We start from the raw sequence: 18286 nt of genomic DNA, 5'->3' as shown, positions 1-18286 counted from the left end.
CTTCTCTTAAAACCCACTCCAGAAGAACCATTGTCATGCTCTGAATTTCGTAACGCTTCACATGCATAATGATTTTACTCTCTTACATTGCTGATGTTGACCGCATTGACTTTGGACTGCAGCATTACAGGAGTATCGGAAGGTATGGAAATCTGCGTCTTATCTCTATCCCAGGCTTCACGATACAGATGCTAAGGAGGAGGGAAGCATAATGACATTTCATTATGGTCCGAACACTGAAAAAAACCTCACCAACAGGAATTCTTTGGTAATTCAGATTTCAATTAGTTTCCAATTAGTCATCCCCATGGTAGAAATTCTACCCTCCACCAGGAAGAAAAGAAATGTCGTCACATAAATGAAAGGTAAGTGAAAGGTAAGCTTACGTCACTGATCTGCAAAGCATTGATCTTAGCCTGGACGACGTCTGGCGTGTCAGTAATGCTGGTGAATTTCATGTCCTCCGGCCGCGTGCGGTACAACTTCTCGTTCAGGAGTTCCTGGGCTCTCTTTGCTTTGACCACATCCACAGAACCTTCTGTCAACCAGCCGATGCCTCGCAACCATTCTAGGTCTGACTTGTACACATTCTACAAAAAAACAAGGTTAATGACATTGCAGAGACAACTCTACGTGCAGAGAGGTTTTCTACAAGGCCTTCCCCAAGCTCCGGCTCGTACAGTCACACAGCAAGCAGTCAATGAGACTGTGGCGTACCACGTCCTGCCCATACACAGCTAAATCCCTGATTTGCACAGCAACAAAGATACTTTTAAAGATACTTTGCTAGATGCAGACCAGTAGAATAATCTGCAGGCAAATATTCTGCAGCAGATCAAAAAACCATCAGAAACATACGTTATGCTTCCCTTCCATGTCAAGTGCCCGGAATATTTCTGTCCCACAACCTGAAAACACTACTGGTTTGGAAAGGATCATCCAGATGGATTAAAATAAACATACCAGGACTGACTGAAGGCTCAGGAACGTGCTTTTCAACAGATATTTGCCCAGTCACTAACAAAGAGACCCTCACACACCTGCCATAAAGCTTTTCTACAGTTACCCTCACTCACATCACTCTTAAACAGCAACAGTAGTAACTACCACATCTCTACACAAACGCACATCGCTCTGTAGATCGTAGGCCTTCCTTGCATGGATCACGTCGTTCTGGTCAGGCAGGCAGGTCCACTGGTGAAGGTAGTGGCGGTAGTCAACATCGCTGACTAGCGTCTGGCACTCCTTGGCTGCCTGCACTGACATCGCATCGACTGGGATGTGGATGTGGGCCTTGGAATCATGGTACGCCTTCCTGTAAAGTCGGTCGTTCTGCAGCAACATGGCACGCGCAGCCCACGACAGTTTGGGATCCTCCTTGGCGGTGCGGCACCCAATGTAGTGGCCTTTCTGCTTCTCGTGCGTTTCTTTGTACTTGTACTAAGGAAAAGCAGAAACAATGTGAGCAGCCACACACTGCTCACCTGGACGCGACTAACAAACAGAAGGCTTGAAGCCTCCTAAGCTGTCAACCCTTTCAACTGAACTTGACTCAGTTCTGCGGAACCGGACGCAGGAGAGACAGACGCAGCAAGCCCAGTAAGAGAAGACTGTACCTCACTAGCAATGTCTCTGGAAGCCTTGGCGTGTTTGATGGGAATGGCATCAGCTCGTATGTCATAGCTTTTCGACTTGGCCTCATCCCAGGCCTTCTGATACTGTTTCTGCAAGGAAAATGAATCACCCTAGTTACACGCAGTCAAGACTCTCTCGTAGCAATGCCTTCTCTTAAAACCCACTCCAGAAGAACCATTGTCATGCTCTGAATTTCGTAACGCTTCACATGCATAATGATTTTACTCTCTTACATTGCTGATGTTGACCGCATTGACTTTGGACTGCAGCATTACAGGAGTATCGGAAGGTATGGAAATCTGCGTCTTATCTCTATCCCAGGCTTCACGATACAGATGCTAAGGAGGAGGGAAGCATAATGACATTTCATTATGGTCCGAACACTGAAAAAAACCTCACCAACAGGAATTCTTTGGTAATTCAGATTTCAATTAGTTTCCAATTAGTCATCCCCATGGTAGAAATTCTACCCTCCACCAGGAAGAAAAGAAATGTCGTCACATAAATGAAAGGTAAGTGAAAGGTAAGCTTACGTCACTGATCTGCAAAGCATTGATCTTAGCCTGGACGACGTCTGGCGTGTCAGTAATGCTGGTGAATTTCATGTCCTCTGGCCGCGTGCGGTACAACTTCTCGTTCAGGAGTTCCTGGGCTCTCTTTGCTTTGACCACATCCACAGAACCTTCTGCCACCCAGCCGATGCCTCGCAACCATTCTAGGTCTGACTTGTACACATTCTACAAAAAAACAAGGTTAATGACATTGCAGAGACAACTCTACGTGCAGAGAGGTTTTCTACAAGGCCTTCCCCAAGCTCCGGCTCGTACAGTCACACAGCAAGCAGTCAATGAGACTGTGGCGTACCACGTCCTGCCCATACACAGCTAAATCCCTGATTTGCACAGCAACAAAGATACTTTTAAAGATACTTTGCTAGATGCAGACCAGTAGAATAATCTGCAAGCAGTCCACAAGCAAACATTCTACAGTGGAACAAAAAAAATGTGGCTTCCTTATGAACTGCCCGGAATATTTCTGTCCCACAACCTGAAAACACTACTGGTTTGGAAAGGATCATCCAGATGGATTAAAATAAACATACCAGGACTGACTGAAGGCTCAGGAACGTGCTTTTCAACAGATATTTGCCCAGTCACTAACAAAGAGACCCTCACACACCTGCCATAAAGCTTTTCTACAGTTACCCTCACTCACATCACTCTTAAACAGCAACAGTAGTAACTACCACATCTCTACACAAACGCACATCGCTCTGTAGATCGTAGGCCTTCCTTGCATGGATCACGTCGTTCTGGTCAGGCAGGCAGGTCCACTGGTGAAGGTAGTGGCGGTAGTCAACATCGCTGACTAGCGTCTGGCACTCCTTGGCTGCCTGCACTGACATCGCATCGACTGGGATGTGGATGTGGGCCTTGGAATCATGGTACGCCTTCCTGTAAAGTCGGTCGTTCTGCAGCAACATGGCACGCGCAGCCCACGACAGTTTGGGATCCTCCTTGGCGGTGCGGCACCCAATGTAGTGGCCTTTCTGCTTCTCGTGCGTTTCTTTGTACTTGTACTAAGGAAAAGCAGAAACAATGTGAGCAGCCACACACTGCTCACCTGGACGCGACTAACAAACAGAAGGCTTGAAGCCTCCTAAGCTGTCAACCCTTTCAACTGAACTTGACTCAGTTCTGCGGAACCGGACGCAGGAGAGACAGACGCAGCAAGCCCAGTAAGAGAAGACTGTACCTCACTAGCAATGTCTCTGGAAGCCTTGGCGTGTTTGATGGGAATGGCATCAGCTCGTATGTCATAGCTTTTCGACTTGGCCTCATCCCAGGCCTTCTGATACTGTTTCTGCAAGGAAAATGAATCACCCTAGTTACACGCAGTCAAGACTCTCTCGTAGCAATGCCTTCTCTTAAAACCCACTCCAGAAGAACCATTGTCATGCTCTGAATTTCGTAACGCTTCACATGCATAATGATTTTACTCTCTTACATTGCTGATGTTGACCGCATTGACTTTGGACTGCAGCATTACAGGAGTATCGGAAGGTATGGAAATCTGCGTCTTATCTCTATCCCAGGCTTCACGATACAGATGCTAAGGAGGAGGGAAGCATAATGACATTTCATTATGGTCCGAACACTGAAAAAAACCTCACCAACAGGAATTCTTTGGTAATTCAGATTTCAATTAGTTTCCAATTAGTCATCCCCATGGTAGAAATTCTACCCTCCACCAGGAAGAAAAGAAATGTCGTCACATAAATGAAAGGTAAGTGAAAGGTAAGCTTACGTCACTGATCTGCAAAGCATTGATCTTAGCCTGGACGACGTCTGGCGTGTCAGTAATGCTGGTGAATTTCATGTCCTCTGGCCGCGTGCGGTACAACTTCTCGTTCAGGAGTTCCTGGGCTCTCTTTGCTTTGACCACATCCACAGAACCTTCTGCCACCCAGCCGATGCCTCGCAACCATTCCAGGTCTGACTTGTACACATTCTACAAAAAAACAAGGTTAATGACATTGCAGAGACAACTCTACGTGCAGAGAGGTTTTCTACAAGGCCTTCCCCAAGCTCCGGCTCGTACAGTCACACAGCAAGCAGTCAATGAGACTGTGGCGTACCACGTCCTGCCCATACACAGCTAAATCCCTGATTTGCACAGCAACAAAGATACTTTTAAAGATACTTTGCTAGATGCAGACCAGTAGAATAATCTGCAGGCAAATATTCTGCAGCAGATCAAAAAACCATCAGAAACATACGTTATGCTTCCCTTCCATGTCAAGTGCCCGGAATATTTCTGTCCCACAACCTGAAAACACTACTGGTTTGGAAAGGATCATCCAGATGGATTAAAATAAACATACCAGGACTGACTGAAGGCTCAGGAACGTGCTTTTCAACAGATATTTGCCCAGTCACTAACAAAGAGACCCTCACACACCTGCCATAAAGCTTTTCTACAGTTACCCTCACTCACATCACTCTTAAACAGCAACAGTAGTAACTACCACATCTCTACACAAACGCACATCGCTCTGTAGATCGTAGGCCTTCCTTGCATGGATCACGTCGTTCTGGTCAGGCAGGCAGGTCCACTGGTGAAGGTAGTGGCGGTAGTCAACATCGCTGACTAGCGTCTGGCACTCCTTGGCTGCCTGCACTGACATCGCATCGACTGGGATGTGGATGTGGGCCTTGGAATCATGGTACGCCTTCCTGTAAAGTCGGTCGTTCTGCAGCAACATGGCACGCGCAGCCCACGACAGTTTGGGATCCTCCTTGGCGGTGCGGCACCCAATGTAGTGGCCTTTCTGCTTCTCGTGCGTTTCTTTGTACTTGTACTAAGGAAAAGCAGAAACAATGTGAGCAGCCACACACTGCTCACCTGGACGCGACTAACAAACAGAAGGCTTGAAGCCTCCTAAGCTGTCAACCCTTTCAACTGAACTTGACTCAGTTCTGCGGAACCGGACGCAGGAGAGACAGACGCAGCAAGCCCAGTAAGAGAAGACTGTACCTCACTAGCAATGTCTCTGGAAGCCTTGGCGTGTTTGATGGGAATGGCATCAGCTCGTATGTCATAGCTTTTCGACTTGGCCTCATCCCAGGCCTTCTGATACTGTTTCTGCAAGGAAAATGAATCACCCTAGTTACACGCAGTCAAGACTCTCTCGTAGCAATGCCTTCTCTTAAAACCCACTCCAGAAGAACCATTGTCATGCTCTGAATTTCGTAACGCTTCACATGCATAATGATTTTACTCTCTTACATTGCTGATGTTGACCGCATTGACTTTGGACTGCAGCATTACAGGAGTATCGGAAGGTATGGAAATCTGCGTCTTATCTCTATCCCAGGCTTCACGATACAGATGCTAAGGAGGAGGGAAGCATAATGACATTTCATTATGGTCCGAACACTGAAAAAAACCTCACCAACAGGAATTCTTTGGTAATTCAGATTTCAATTAGTTTCCAATTAGTCATCCCCATGGTAGAAATTCTACCCTCCACCAGGAAGAAAAGAAATGTCGTCACATAAATGAAAGGTAAGTGAAAGGTAAGCTTACGTCACTGATCTGCAAAGCATTGATCTTAGCCTGGACGACGTCTGGCGTGTCAGTAATGCTGGTGAATTTCATGTCCTCTGGCCGCGTGCGGTACAACTTCTCGTTCAGGAGTTCCTGGGCTCTCTTTGCTTTGACCACATCCACAGAACCTTCTGTCAACCAGCCGATGCCTCGCAACCATTCTAGGTCTGACTTGTACACATTCTACAAAAAAACAAGGTTAATGACATTGCAGAGACAACTCTACGTGCAGAGAGGTTTTCTACAAGGCCTTCCCCAAGCTCCGGCTCGTACAGTCACACAGCAAGCAGTCAATGAGACTGTGGCGTACCACGTCCTGCCCATACACAGCTAAATCCCTGATTTGCACAGCAACAAAGATACTTTTAAAGATACTTTGCTAGATGCAGACCAGTAGAATAATCTGCAGGCAAATATTCTGCAGCAGATCAAAAAACCATCAGAAACATACGTTATGCTTCCCTTCCATGTCAAGTGCCCGGAATATTTCTGTCCCACAACCTGAAAACACTACTGGTTTGGAAAGGATCATCCAGATGGATTAAAATAAACATACCAGGACTGACTGAAGGCTCAGGAACGTGCTTTTCAACAGATATTTGCCCAGTCACTAACAAAGAGACCCTCACACACCTGCCATAAAGCTTTTCTACAGTTACCCTCACTCACATCACTCTTAAACAGCAACAGTAGTAACTACCACATCTCTACACAAACGCACATCGCTCTGTAGATCGTAGGCCTTCCTTGCATGGATCACGTCGTTCTGGTCAGGCAGGCAGGTCCACTGGTGAAGGTAGTGGCGGTAGTCAACATCGCTGACTAGCGTCTGGCACTCCTTGGCTGCCTGCACTGACATCGCATCGACTGGGATGTGGATGTGGGCCTTGGAATCATGGTACGCCTTCCTGTAAAGTCGGTCGTTCTGCAGCAACATGGCACGCGCAGCCCACGACAGTTTGGGATCCTCCTTGGCGGTGCGGCACCCAATGTAGTGGCCTTTCTGCTTCTCGTGCGTTTCTTTGTACTTGTACTAAGGAATGTAAAAAGAAATATTAAAAGAAATATCGAATCTGGGATGAATTTCCCATAATTGTATATTGCTACTGATCACAAATATATTTTTTATGTTATGAAATGTACTCATTAAGAGTTTAGAAATGCCTAACGCATTCTTGCTCCACGGCTTTTGTTTATTTACATTGTAGCTTATTTTCTAATGTCTGCTTAATATAAGGATTTCTAATTCAAATTTCTTTTGGAAATTGTTGCCCATTTTCTTTCTGCAATGAATTCTTTGTTAGTAGGCTTTCAAGATGTATCTAATATACAGTGGGGTTTTATGTTTTACATTGCTTATTACTTATCCTTGTTTCTCAAGCTAGCTGAAAAGAAATGTAAAGGAAGAACATACGTCACTCGCAATATCTCTTGATGCCTTCGCACTTCGGATTGGAATTGCATCAGCTCTCATGTCATAACCCTTCTGTTTGGCCTCTTCCCAGGCTTGTACATAAAGTTTCTACATGAAATAAGACAGAAAATAGCTTCTCAATATTCTGAAAGTTGGAATTTCTTAATTTCATAGTTTTTTCTTAAAATTTTTATCTATGTATATTTCAGAAGATCTTTATGGTTATAGAAATGCTTACTTAATTTCTGAATATCCATTACTTTAGTATATATTTAAATATTCTTACATGGCTAACATTAGCTGCATTGGCCTTCGCTAACAAAATTGTTGGTGTATCAGGCATGACATGAATCGATGTTTTGTCTGCATCCCAGGCTTCTGTGTATAAACGCTAAGGGAGAGGAAAACACATTCCATTAAAAAGTTTCTTTATGTGCCATGACAGAAAGACTGCAATTTTGAAAGCAGTAATCAAAAATATATCCATGATATAAAGGAAAAGTAATTTTGAATCAGAACAAGATATATATATATATATAACCAAACTATACACTTGTGCAAAAAAAGTATTTTACAAGCTGCAAGGGGTATTTCTAGCAAGCTTTAAATACCCTGACATAGCAAATCTTCTCATTGAACAGCTCAAGAAGGAAACTTTGTCCTTCCTCATTATTTCTCAGGCTAAGTTGGCACAGCAATTGATTGATTTAGGATTGCTGGGAAACTGCTGTAGGAGGAAAACTATACTCATTATTCTGCTGTATCTGTACGAGTTGTTTGATTGATGTTTCTTATTAAAGAGGAGCAGGTGCTTTGTGACTTTCATCGTCCAGGTCTGAGATAAATTGCAGAAGCTTCACTTCCAGAGAACATAAGCTATTTCCTCATAACTTGTTCATCACGCAATATGACATTCAGTCAACAATGCATCAGTACAGTGGCTTCAGTAAAAGCCTCAATATTCTGCTACATCCTATCTTACAGCATGGCCATGGCACCACCACCTCTGGACATACCCTAACACCTTGCTGGAACATTGTTTCTGCAGATTTCACAGTATTGTCTAAGAACTGCAAAAAAATTTAGCCTGTTCTATCCGAGATGAGTTTTGTACAGTGAGGTAGCATTAACAAAATAGAAAATCATACCAAACAAACATTTAAAAATATAATTTCAGCTGGGATGGAAGGAAGAGGGAAATTCACCAAAATTTTTAGTATTACTCTTGAAAAATATGTGATTTAGGTAATTTTTTTCCTGGACATTTTTACTAAGTGTTCAGTTCAGACAGAGCCCTGAGATAACAGCTTTCCTGTGCAAAGGCTGAATTTGGACATTCATTTTGTCTAAGTCCACAACAAAAATCTTTAATCTTACTGTGTATTTTGTATTTTTCACCTCATGAACAAATTCCATTAGCATGTAATACTAGCTATTTTGAGAAAAAAACCCCACACAAATCTCACCTTGTTCATTATCTCAGCGTTTTGCTTGGCTAAGACCATGGCCAAAGAATCTGTCACACTAGTAAATTTAATTTGGTCTGCTGGCTGACGATACTTCCTTTCACTCAGGATTTCTCCAGCTTTCTTAGCTTTCTCAACTTCCATGGAACCAATAGGAACCCATCCAATACCTCTTAGCCATTCCAGGTCTGATTTGTAAACCGCCTGAAAAAGTTTGAAAGTTCATTACATGTGTGCAGATGTGATCAAATATTAAAATAACTATAAATAAGCATATCCTAGTCTATATGTATATATTTTTGCATAGTACTAGGATATGGATTTGAAAACAATCGTTATTTTTGAAGATTTAGTAAAATAAATAATAAATTACGAAAGGAATAGAGTTATTGAAGAACTCCACGAATACCAGAGAATATACACAAATCACACCTCCAGCTAAAGACTGAGAAAATAGGATTAAACATAAATTTGGTGATAGAATATTTCCCTTCTATCAGTATCTCTGATGCAAGCAACTAAGGCATATTATATATCTTTTAAAAATTATATTGTACAAGATCTAGTATATTTAATGATGTATTACAAATATAACAATTTACTCACGTCACTCTGTAGATCATAGGCCTTCTTAGCGTGGATAACATCATTCTGGTCCGGCAGACAGATCCACTGATGCAGATAGTGCTTGTAATCAATGTCGCTCACCAACTCCTGACATTTCTTCGCCAACACGATTCCCAGCATGTCCACTGGGCTACTGAAGTGTGTCTTTGTCTTCTCAAAGGCTTTCTTGTACTCCCTGTCACTCTGGATCTTGGCTACGTGCATCGACCACATCATCTTCGGATCATCCTCTATGTTACGGGCTCCAATATGGTGGCCAAGCTGCTTGCGATAGCCTTCTTTGTATTTGTACTGAAATAAAGTATATTCATATTCACATGGTATATTTATAAATTAATAAATAATTCACACAGTTTAAAATAATAATTAATATTTCATTTAGAGAAAAATATGATTTAGGTCTTTCTACTGTTTTTTTAATTTTCACATAGAAAGGATTTTTATTATAGATATCATTATCTCTGCTTTTTTATAAAACTATATCACACTTTCAATTGACTAAACGTTTAATGTCGCACACTTACTAACAAGTTTGATATTCCACATTATTTTATTATTAAGATTAAAATTTAAAGATTAACTTATTTTAAAAGCTTATTACAAAATAGCTTGATGAAGATAGTGTGATAGTCTTAATACTAACAATTTAAATATCAATCTTGATAGAAAAACAAGGAGCATAAAAAACTGTTATCCTCTGTCTCTTAGTGATGTTTCCTCATCCCAGAAGGAAAAGCTATCATAGTCATTGCATTTTTTTTCCTGTTTTTGTATTCAGACATCTTGAATTTCAGTATGGCACTTCAACAGAACTATTTTTTCCTCAGAAAAAGACAACAATTTAGAAGTTTTAGAATTGATTTACTAATACATCTATTTTGGGGAGAGATTTTAAAGTAGTTCCTCTTTTGACTCAGAAAATGTAACTAACTTTACCATTGACTCATACGCCTTATTGATCATCCTACTTGAACATCCATGGACATTAATGGAACTATTACAGAGGGCACAGAAATAATCCTCATATTATTTTATTTATTAATATGATATATACTTCGTTCATAAAAATCATGGCTATCTATCGCTTTCATGTACTAAAGGCATGCAGTAGAATCACTGGATTTCAGTATTATCTATTCTATGAACTTAAGGTATTACATTAACAAACAATGGAACAAACACTCTGATTCTTTTCCATTACTAAATCCATACAGACACAATAAAAAAAACTGCTTACATCACTGGCGATCTCTCTGGATGCTCTGGCAGCTTGAATAGGAATGGCATCAAAACGCAAATCATGACCCTTCTTCTTCGATTCCTCCAAAGCTAGTTTGTACATTTTCTGTGAGAAAAATATTCACATTCTTGTTTCAAAAACAAAATTACACTTCAGTTAAGCACATCTGTGTAATAAAACAAATTAAGTCCCTGAATAATATTGTTAATGTTCAGACAACTTAAATATCTGAACATAGCGCTATCTTCTGTAGAAAATAAAAAAATGCAGATTTCAAAGATCTTGTAATTGTATTGTAGACGTGTGGAAACTGGAAATCATTTAGGAAAGGAATACTCTAAAAATTATATTATTCATTTCCATCCCTTGCTATAGAAATTATGTCTCATTTATGACAGATAATATATTTTAAAAGCCCGACTAGATACCCAGGAAGTAAATTCTAGAAAAAGAACAACTCTGATTTTAGCAGTGCAGCTGACAATTTGTGAAACTAAACAACTCAACAATATTATAACATTAATTAAAGTCAGAGATGACAAAATTGTACTTGTCAGAAATCCTTTAATTCCACTCTTTATTGTTACTCACCTGACTATAGTTTAATTGGTTTTGTTTAGCTAGCAGGATCTCAGGTGTGTCAGGCATGACATGAACCATGGTCTTATCTTTATTCCATGCTTCAGTGTATAAACGCTAAGAAAGAATACAGGAAGATATTAATATTGCATTCCAAAATGAGTTAATATCTCATTAATCAGGTAAAACAGAGCAAACTAGGTAAAATTAGGAAATATAGCATGGATAAATGGGTTTGTATTTAATCAGGTAGAGGTACCATTATTAAAAAAAGAATTTATCTGCAGAAACTTAACAACACTTAGAAAACTGCCACATTACTTAAGAATAAGGAATAAACCAAAGCATTATTACTGCTCAATGCACAGACATGTCAAAGAAAAGATTAAAATGTAATATGCAGAATATCATGACAAAGATGAGTCTTAACATTACATGGCCTAATAGTTTCAATTGAAATGAACAGAGCATGCTATGTGAAAATGCATCATCTCTGAACTTCAGCATTATTTGTGATCATTCTATTTCTAGACTGTCTCCAGGGTTCAGGTGGAGACTGATGACGTGTTACCTAATCAAATCAAGACTCACCTTATTCATCGTCTCCGCATTCTGCTTCGCTAAGACCATCTCTAGAGAATCAGTGACGCTAGTAAACTTGATTGTGTCTGGAGGCTGACGGTATATTTTATCACTCAAGATCTCTCCAGCCTTCTTGGCTTTTTCAACTTCCAAGGAACCAATTGGGACCCAACCAATGCCCCGCAACCATTCAAGGTCAGACTTGTAGCAATTCTATTACAAAAAAAAATACACAGGTCATAATAATAATATCAACAACAACAACAACAACCACCACCACCACAACAACAACAATAATAATAATGCTGCAATTTATACAGTGCATCTTTTGACAGTTAAGTAACCTCACTATCAACTTTTAATTCAAATACATTCAAAACCCTAGAGAAAATCTTGGAAAAAATTACTGCATTTCATCTACATTAAGAATGAAACCATTATCCAAGTTTCACAGAATGGCCCAAATTCTGGAATTACAGAAATTAATTTAAATATCAATTAGTTAACATAACCTATTGGAGATGTGAGTTTCAATTACCCATGAAACTTATAAAGCAGTCTTGAAAATTTGTTTCTACGACATAGGTATGTGATGGCCTGGCCCATCTATGTAAAATATCAATATGTTCCTCACCAAAAATTAAACCAAAAAGAGCTTACATCACTCTGTAGATCATAGGCCTTCTTAGCGTGGATAACATCGTTCTGGTCCGGCAGACAGATCCACTGATGCAGATAGTGCTTGTAATCAATGTCGCTCACCAACTCCTGACATTTCTTCGCCAACACGATTCCCAGCATGTCCACTGGGCTACTGAAGTGTGTCTTTGTCTTCTCAAAGGCTTTCTTGTACTCCCTGTCACTCTGGATCTTGGCTACGTGCATCGACCACATCATCTTCGGATCATCCTCTATGTTACGGGCTCCAATATGGTGGCCAAGCTGCTTGCGATAGCCTTCTTTGTATTTGTACTGCAGGCAAAAAAAACGTTCAGTGAGTTTTAGTTTAGTTTTCTCTATGTCCATAGCAGTCCAAGTGGCACAACCTCCAGGGAACGCAGTATTTGAAATCACGGAGACTTTAGAGAGAGAAAGTATTCTGCTGATGAACTGCAGTGTAAAGCTACAAAAGGATTCACACAATGTTATCTGCCTGATATGACCTTCACATTTTCAAACTCCCTGACCTACGTATTAAGAGCTACTGCCCTGTAAGTGAGAGTAAAAAAATTCTCCAAATTATGGCAGCAATATGAAAGGCCCAAAGTTCAAGAAATACCCCCTACATAAAGAATCAATTAGTGACCTTCAAGTATAAACAGCCAAATAAATTCTTGTTCAATCTATTGACGAGATAAAATGCCAACCATGTCCTGGATGGCATCACCAGCAGCGTGACCAGCAGATTGACAGAGGGGATTTTCCACTTCTGCTCAGCTCTTGTGAGACCCCCCTGCAGTGCTGCGTCCAGCTCAGGGGTCACCTGGACAAGAAGGACATGGAGCTCTTGGAGCGAGTCCAGAGGAAGCCACAAAGATGATCCAAGGGCTGGAGCACCTCTGCTATGGAGACAGGCTGAGAGAGTTGGGGTTGTTCAGCCTGGAGAAGAGAAAGCTCTGGGGAGACCTTAGCCAAGCCTTCCAGTACCTGAAGGGACCTACAGGAAAGCTGGAGAGGGACTGTTGACAAGGGCATGGGGCATTAGGACAAGGGGGAATGGCCTTAAGCTGAAGGAGGGGAGATTTAGATTAGATATTGGGAAGAAATTTTTCCCTGTGAGGGTGGTGAGGCCCTGGCACAGGTTGCCCAGAGAAGCGGTGGCTGCCCCTGGCTCCCTGGAAGTGTTCAAGGCCAGGTTGGATGGGGCTTTGGGCAACCTGGGCTAGTGGAGGGTGTCCCTGCCCATGGCAGGGGGTGAGACTGGATGGGCTTTGAGGTCCCTTCCCACCCAAACCATTCTAAAATGATTCTATGATAAAAACTTACGGAGCATAGAAACAGAGGTGGAAGTTTAAATAGAAAAGTCAAACACTTATAAAGAATAGATTTTGATATTAATACGTAATAATAATAATTTTTTTTTTACTTTTATACCACCTTCAGTTTTAAAGAAAAACTTGGTGTGAGTTTTTTTCCTAACGTGCAGCTCAGCTGCGTACCCGCAACAATAAGGGCGTGCAGGTTGGCAGGACTGAGGGCAGCACACCACCTCAAACATCCACTCTGTGGCACAAGGGGATGCACCCACAAGCCCCGGAGGGATGCGGCTTTGGATTGCATCCACCACACAGCTCCCAGCTACTCTCTCCACACTATCTACACATTCCCTAGCAACACTGCACGCCCATAACGAGAGCAGGGACAGCTACAGGCGTTCCCTCCAGAAACAACACGTTTACGCACTAGCTGAATGGTAAAGACAGCTAAGAGCTGTGTTGCCTCCAGTCATCCAAGGTCGCAGACCCTGGGCTTCAACTGCAACCACCTGGACACTGCCCGACAGGGTGTGCTGCCACGGGCGGCTGCATACTTACGTCACTGGCAATGTCTCGGGAAGCTTTAGCAGACCTGATAGGAATGGCATCAGCCCGCATGTCGTAGCCCTTTTTCTTCTCTTCCTCCAGCGCAAGCTTGTACAGTTTCTGAAAGAAAAACAAGCATTGCTCTCAAGCATCACTTCTTCCTGGGCCACAGCAGTGTCCACGGATGGACGCAGAACCCCACCTCAAACACCTACCTCGCTGAGGTTCGCTTGGTTCTGCTGGGCCAGCAAAATGCCAGGTGTATCCGGCATAATGTGAACACTGGTTTTATCCTTCTCCCAGGCTGATACGTAGGAACGCTGAAAAAATTAGTGCAACGTGAAATAAGACCACGCAAGTGCTGCGCAACAAACTCAAGGAGCAAACTAGCTCAGCAAAATGAAGCAAGGGGCCTCTACTTTGCTCTGACTCAGGAACGCCTTTTCTCGTCCCAAAACCTTCTGCTGCTTCACTCTTTGCTTTCCCACACTGCACCCAATTGCTGCTCCAACCACACAAAATAGAATTTGATCTAAACTAAGGAACACAAATCCCTGACGCAAGAGGATGCAGTACCCCCCTTGCAAAACCCAGGCCCTGGAAGCAGAGAGCCCAGATCCCCGGGAAATGCACTCATTTCCTTCTGGCTGCACACACAACAAAGCTCACTTGGTTCATAATGTCAGAGTTGTGCTTTGCCAGAACCATAGGCATCGAGTCAGGAAGGCTCGTGAATTTGATGGTGTCCGGGTGCTGCCGATACTTCTTGTCACTCAGGATGAGGCTCGCCCTCTTATTCTTCTCATCGTCCAGGGAACCACTTGGGGACCAGCCAATGCCCCTCAGCCACAGGAGGTCGGACTTGTACACGTTCTGGAAGGACACGCAAGGACACACAGCAGCTCAGCAACCTCCTTACTCTCCGCAACAACTCCTCCTACCAAGGGAAGCTCGGCCTACCAAAACACGCTTTCCCCCGTCAACCTACCAGCCACCACAAAAGTGACTCCCATTAAGCTCAGCTCCCCACAACCTGCCTCCCCGTGCCTACAACAGCACAAGCAGGCGCCAAACAATCCACAAACCCTCCCTCCCCATCTTCTGAGTCTCCCTGGGAAAGACCTACCCCATTTGGCAATCTCCAGCTGGCAGGGCCACAGAAGGAGCCTTATACCTCATCACCTAACGCTCCCCATACCATTCCCCACCACACACATGCCCTGCCTTTGCCCATGTCGGTCCTCCACAAGAAAATACTTGACTCCGTCGCCCTTCCCCTGCCATACAGAACTCTAGCCACCTGCCACAACCCTCCCACACAATGCTCAAGGCAAGACAGGACTCTTCTGCAACCATAAACGATGACACCACGCAAACTTCATCCTTGCCCCTTCACAACACCAACTCTCAGCGAGCCAGAACGGCCACACAACAGTCTCAGTCTCGCAGAATCAGCCTACACTTATGCTCCCCACCACAGAACACAGGAGAGACTTCTGGCTTTCACACAGCCAGTAAGGAATAACTTACATCACTCTGAAGGTCGTACACTTTCCTGGCTTGTACAACATCGTTCTGGTCCGGCAGACAGGTCCACCGATGCAGAGAGTGCTTGTAATCAATGTCGCTCACCAACTCCTGACATTTCTTCGCCAACACGATTCCCAGCATGTCCACTGGGCTACTGAAGTGTGTCTTTGTCTTCTCAAAGGCTTTCTTGTACTCCCTGTCACTCTGGATCTTGGCTACGTGCATCGACCACATCATCTTCGGATCATCCTCTATGTTACGGGCTCCGATATGGTGGCCAAGCTGCTTGCGATAGCCTTCCTTATACCTGTACTGCAGGGTTAAAGAAGCTCAGTAAGTTTCAGACCAGCTCTTCTCCCTTCTGGCACTATTCTCTAGCCATGCCTGTGAACAAGCACTTTGCTAACGGAGCCTGGCAAGATCACCACGTGAAGACATGTCTAAGCGCAGCATATCCCTACTGCGTCCTACCATTCCATCCCACCCCACGCCTACACTGGGCCACAGGAGGCGCATGGAGGCCCAGATGGCAACTCCAACCACACCAGCTCAGGAACCAGGAGCGATGCATGCCAGCTGACACGGTCTCCACACAACCTAAGCACCCCCACAGAGAGGCCAGCTCAGCAGCTGGGATGCAAAACTCGGGGAAAACCACCAGGCAGCTCCAGCAGGCAACCTGGGCCTCGTCCTGCACAGACCTGTCTGCCCTCACCCACACAGCCCACAGCAGCTGACATGCTGCACTGCACCACGCTCACCTGCACATTGCTCAGGAGTCTTATTCTCCCAGCCCCGTGTCCGTCCTCATCTGCCAGCCTACAGCCACTAAGCTTGGGAAAGTCACAAGGGGCAACACGACACTTTTTCCCCCCACCTTTTACTGAAATCTCAAGTAAGACCGAGGAGAGATTGAACTCACCACCTTACAAGAGGGGAACAAACCTGAACTACAGAACCTCACATAAGAGAGTAAATTCAGCTCCTGCAGAGCTAAGCCCTAAAAAGATACTCTGGGGCACAGTAATGACTGGCCTACAGTGACGGGGCCTGTCCCCTGGCCAGACAGAAACAATAAATGCCTCAGTCGTAGCACAGAACTTGGTGTGGGTTTTCCTTCCTAACGTCCAGCTCAGCTGCGTACCCGCAACAATAAGGGCGTGCAGGTTGGCAGGACTGAGGGCAGCACACCACCTCAAACATCCACTCTGTGGCACAAGGGGATGCACCCACAAGCCCCGGAGGGATGCGGCTTTGGATTGCATCCACCACACAGCTCCCAGCTACTCTCTCCACACTATCTACACATTCCCTAGCAACACTGCACGCCCATAACGAGAGCAGGGACAGCTACAGGCGTTCCCTCCAGAAACAACACGTTTACGCACTAGCTGAATGGTAAAGACAGCTAAGAGCTGTGTTGCCTCCAGTCATCCAAGGTCGCAGACCCTGGGCTTCAACTGCAACCACCTGGACACTGCCCGACAGGGTGTGCTGCCACGGGCGGCTGCATACTTACGTCACTGGCAATGTCTCGGGAAGCTTTAGCAGACCTGATAGGAATGGCATCAGCCCGCATGTCGTAGCCCTTTTTCTTCTCTTCCTCCAGCGCAAGCTTGTACAGTTTCTGAAAGAAAAACAAGCATTGCTCTCAAGCATCACTTCTTCCTGGGCCACAGCAGTGTCCACGGATGGACGCAGAACCCCACCTCAAACACCTACCTCGCTGAGGTTCGCTTGGTTCTGCTGGGCCAGCAAAATGCCAGGTGTATCCGGCATAATGTGAACACTGGTTTTATCCTTCTCCCAGGCTGATACGTAGGAACGCTGAAAAAATTAGTGCAACGTGAAATAAGACCACGCAAGTGCTGCGCAACAAACTCAAGGAGCAAACTAGCTCAGCAAAATGAAGCAAGGGGCCTCTACTTTGCTCTGACTCAGGAACGCCTTTTCTCGTCCCAAAACCTTCTGCTGCTTCACTCTTTGCTTTCCCACACTGCACCCAATTGCTGCTCCAACCACACAAAATAGAATTTGATCTAAACTAAGGAACACAAATCCCTGACGCAAGAGGATGCAGTACCCCCCTTGCAAAACCCAGGCCCTGGAAGCAGAGAGCCCAGATCCCCGGGAAATGCACTCATTTCCTTCTGGCTGCACACACAACAAAGCTCACTTGGTTCATAATGTCAGAGTTGTGCTTTGCCAGAACCATAGGCATCGAGTCAGGAAGGCTCGTGAATTTGATGGTGTCCGGGTGCTGCCGATACTTCTTGTCACTCAGGATGAGGCTCGCCCTCTTATTCTTCTCATCGTCCAGGGAACCACTTGGGGACCAGCCAATGCCCCTCAGCCACAGGAGGTCGGACTTGTACACGTTCTGGAAGGACACGCAAGGACACACAGCAGCTCAGCAACCTCCTTACTCTCCGCAACAACTCCTCCTACCAAGGGAAGCTCGGCCTACCAAAACACGCTTTCCCCCGTCAACCTACCAGCCACCACAAAAGTGACTCCCATTAAGCTCAGCTCCCCACAACCTGCCTCCCCGTGCCTACAACAGCACAAGCAGGCGCCAAAC

At 44.2% G+C, this 18286-nt stretch overlaps 1 protein-coding gene across 1 annotated transcript in view; it reads right to left on the bottom strand.

The window, feature by feature from the left end:
• Positions 1–18286, bottom strand: part of LOC129200362 (nebulin-like) — a gene marked incomplete at both ends in the record, with an annotated part of 62417 nt that overhangs the window by 17482 nt on the left and 26649 nt on the right. Inside the window, 30 exon segments of the mRNA XM_054811698.1 lie at positions 87–191; positions 387–590; positions 1129–1440; positions 1617–1724; positions 1869–1973; positions 2169–2372; positions 2903–3214; positions 3391–3498; positions 3643–3747; positions 3943–4146; positions 4685–4996; positions 5173–5280; positions 5425–5529; positions 5725–5928; positions 6467–6778; positions 7160–7267; positions 7446–7550; positions 8626–8829; positions 9232–9543; positions 10490–10597; positions 11084–11188; positions 11663–11866; positions 12314–12625; positions 14188–14295; positions 14391–14495; positions 14845–15048; positions 15706–16017; positions 17225–17332; positions 17428–17532; positions 17882–18085. Coding sequence (XP_054667673.1) covers positions 87–191; positions 387–590; positions 1129–1440; positions 1617–1724; positions 1869–1973; positions 2169–2372; positions 2903–3214; positions 3391–3498; positions 3643–3747; positions 3943–4146; positions 4685–4996; positions 5173–5280; positions 5425–5529; positions 5725–5928; positions 6467–6778; positions 7160–7267; positions 7446–7550; positions 8626–8829; positions 9232–9543; positions 10490–10597; positions 11084–11188; positions 11663–11866; positions 12314–12625; positions 14188–14295; positions 14391–14495; positions 14845–15048; positions 15706–16017; positions 17225–17332; positions 17428–17532; positions 17882–18085 — 5412 coding nt within the window.

Source organism: Grus americana, unplaced genomic scaffold, assembly GCF_028858705.1.
Source record: "Grus americana isolate bGruAme1 unplaced genomic scaffold, bGruAme1.mat H_71, whole genome shotgun sequence".
Classification (NCBI taxonomy): Eukaryota; Metazoa; Chordata; class Aves; order Gruiformes; family Gruidae; genus Grus; species Grus americana.
Note: the sequence above shows the minus strand (reverse complement) of the source record. Positions and strands in the feature narration are given on the sequence as shown.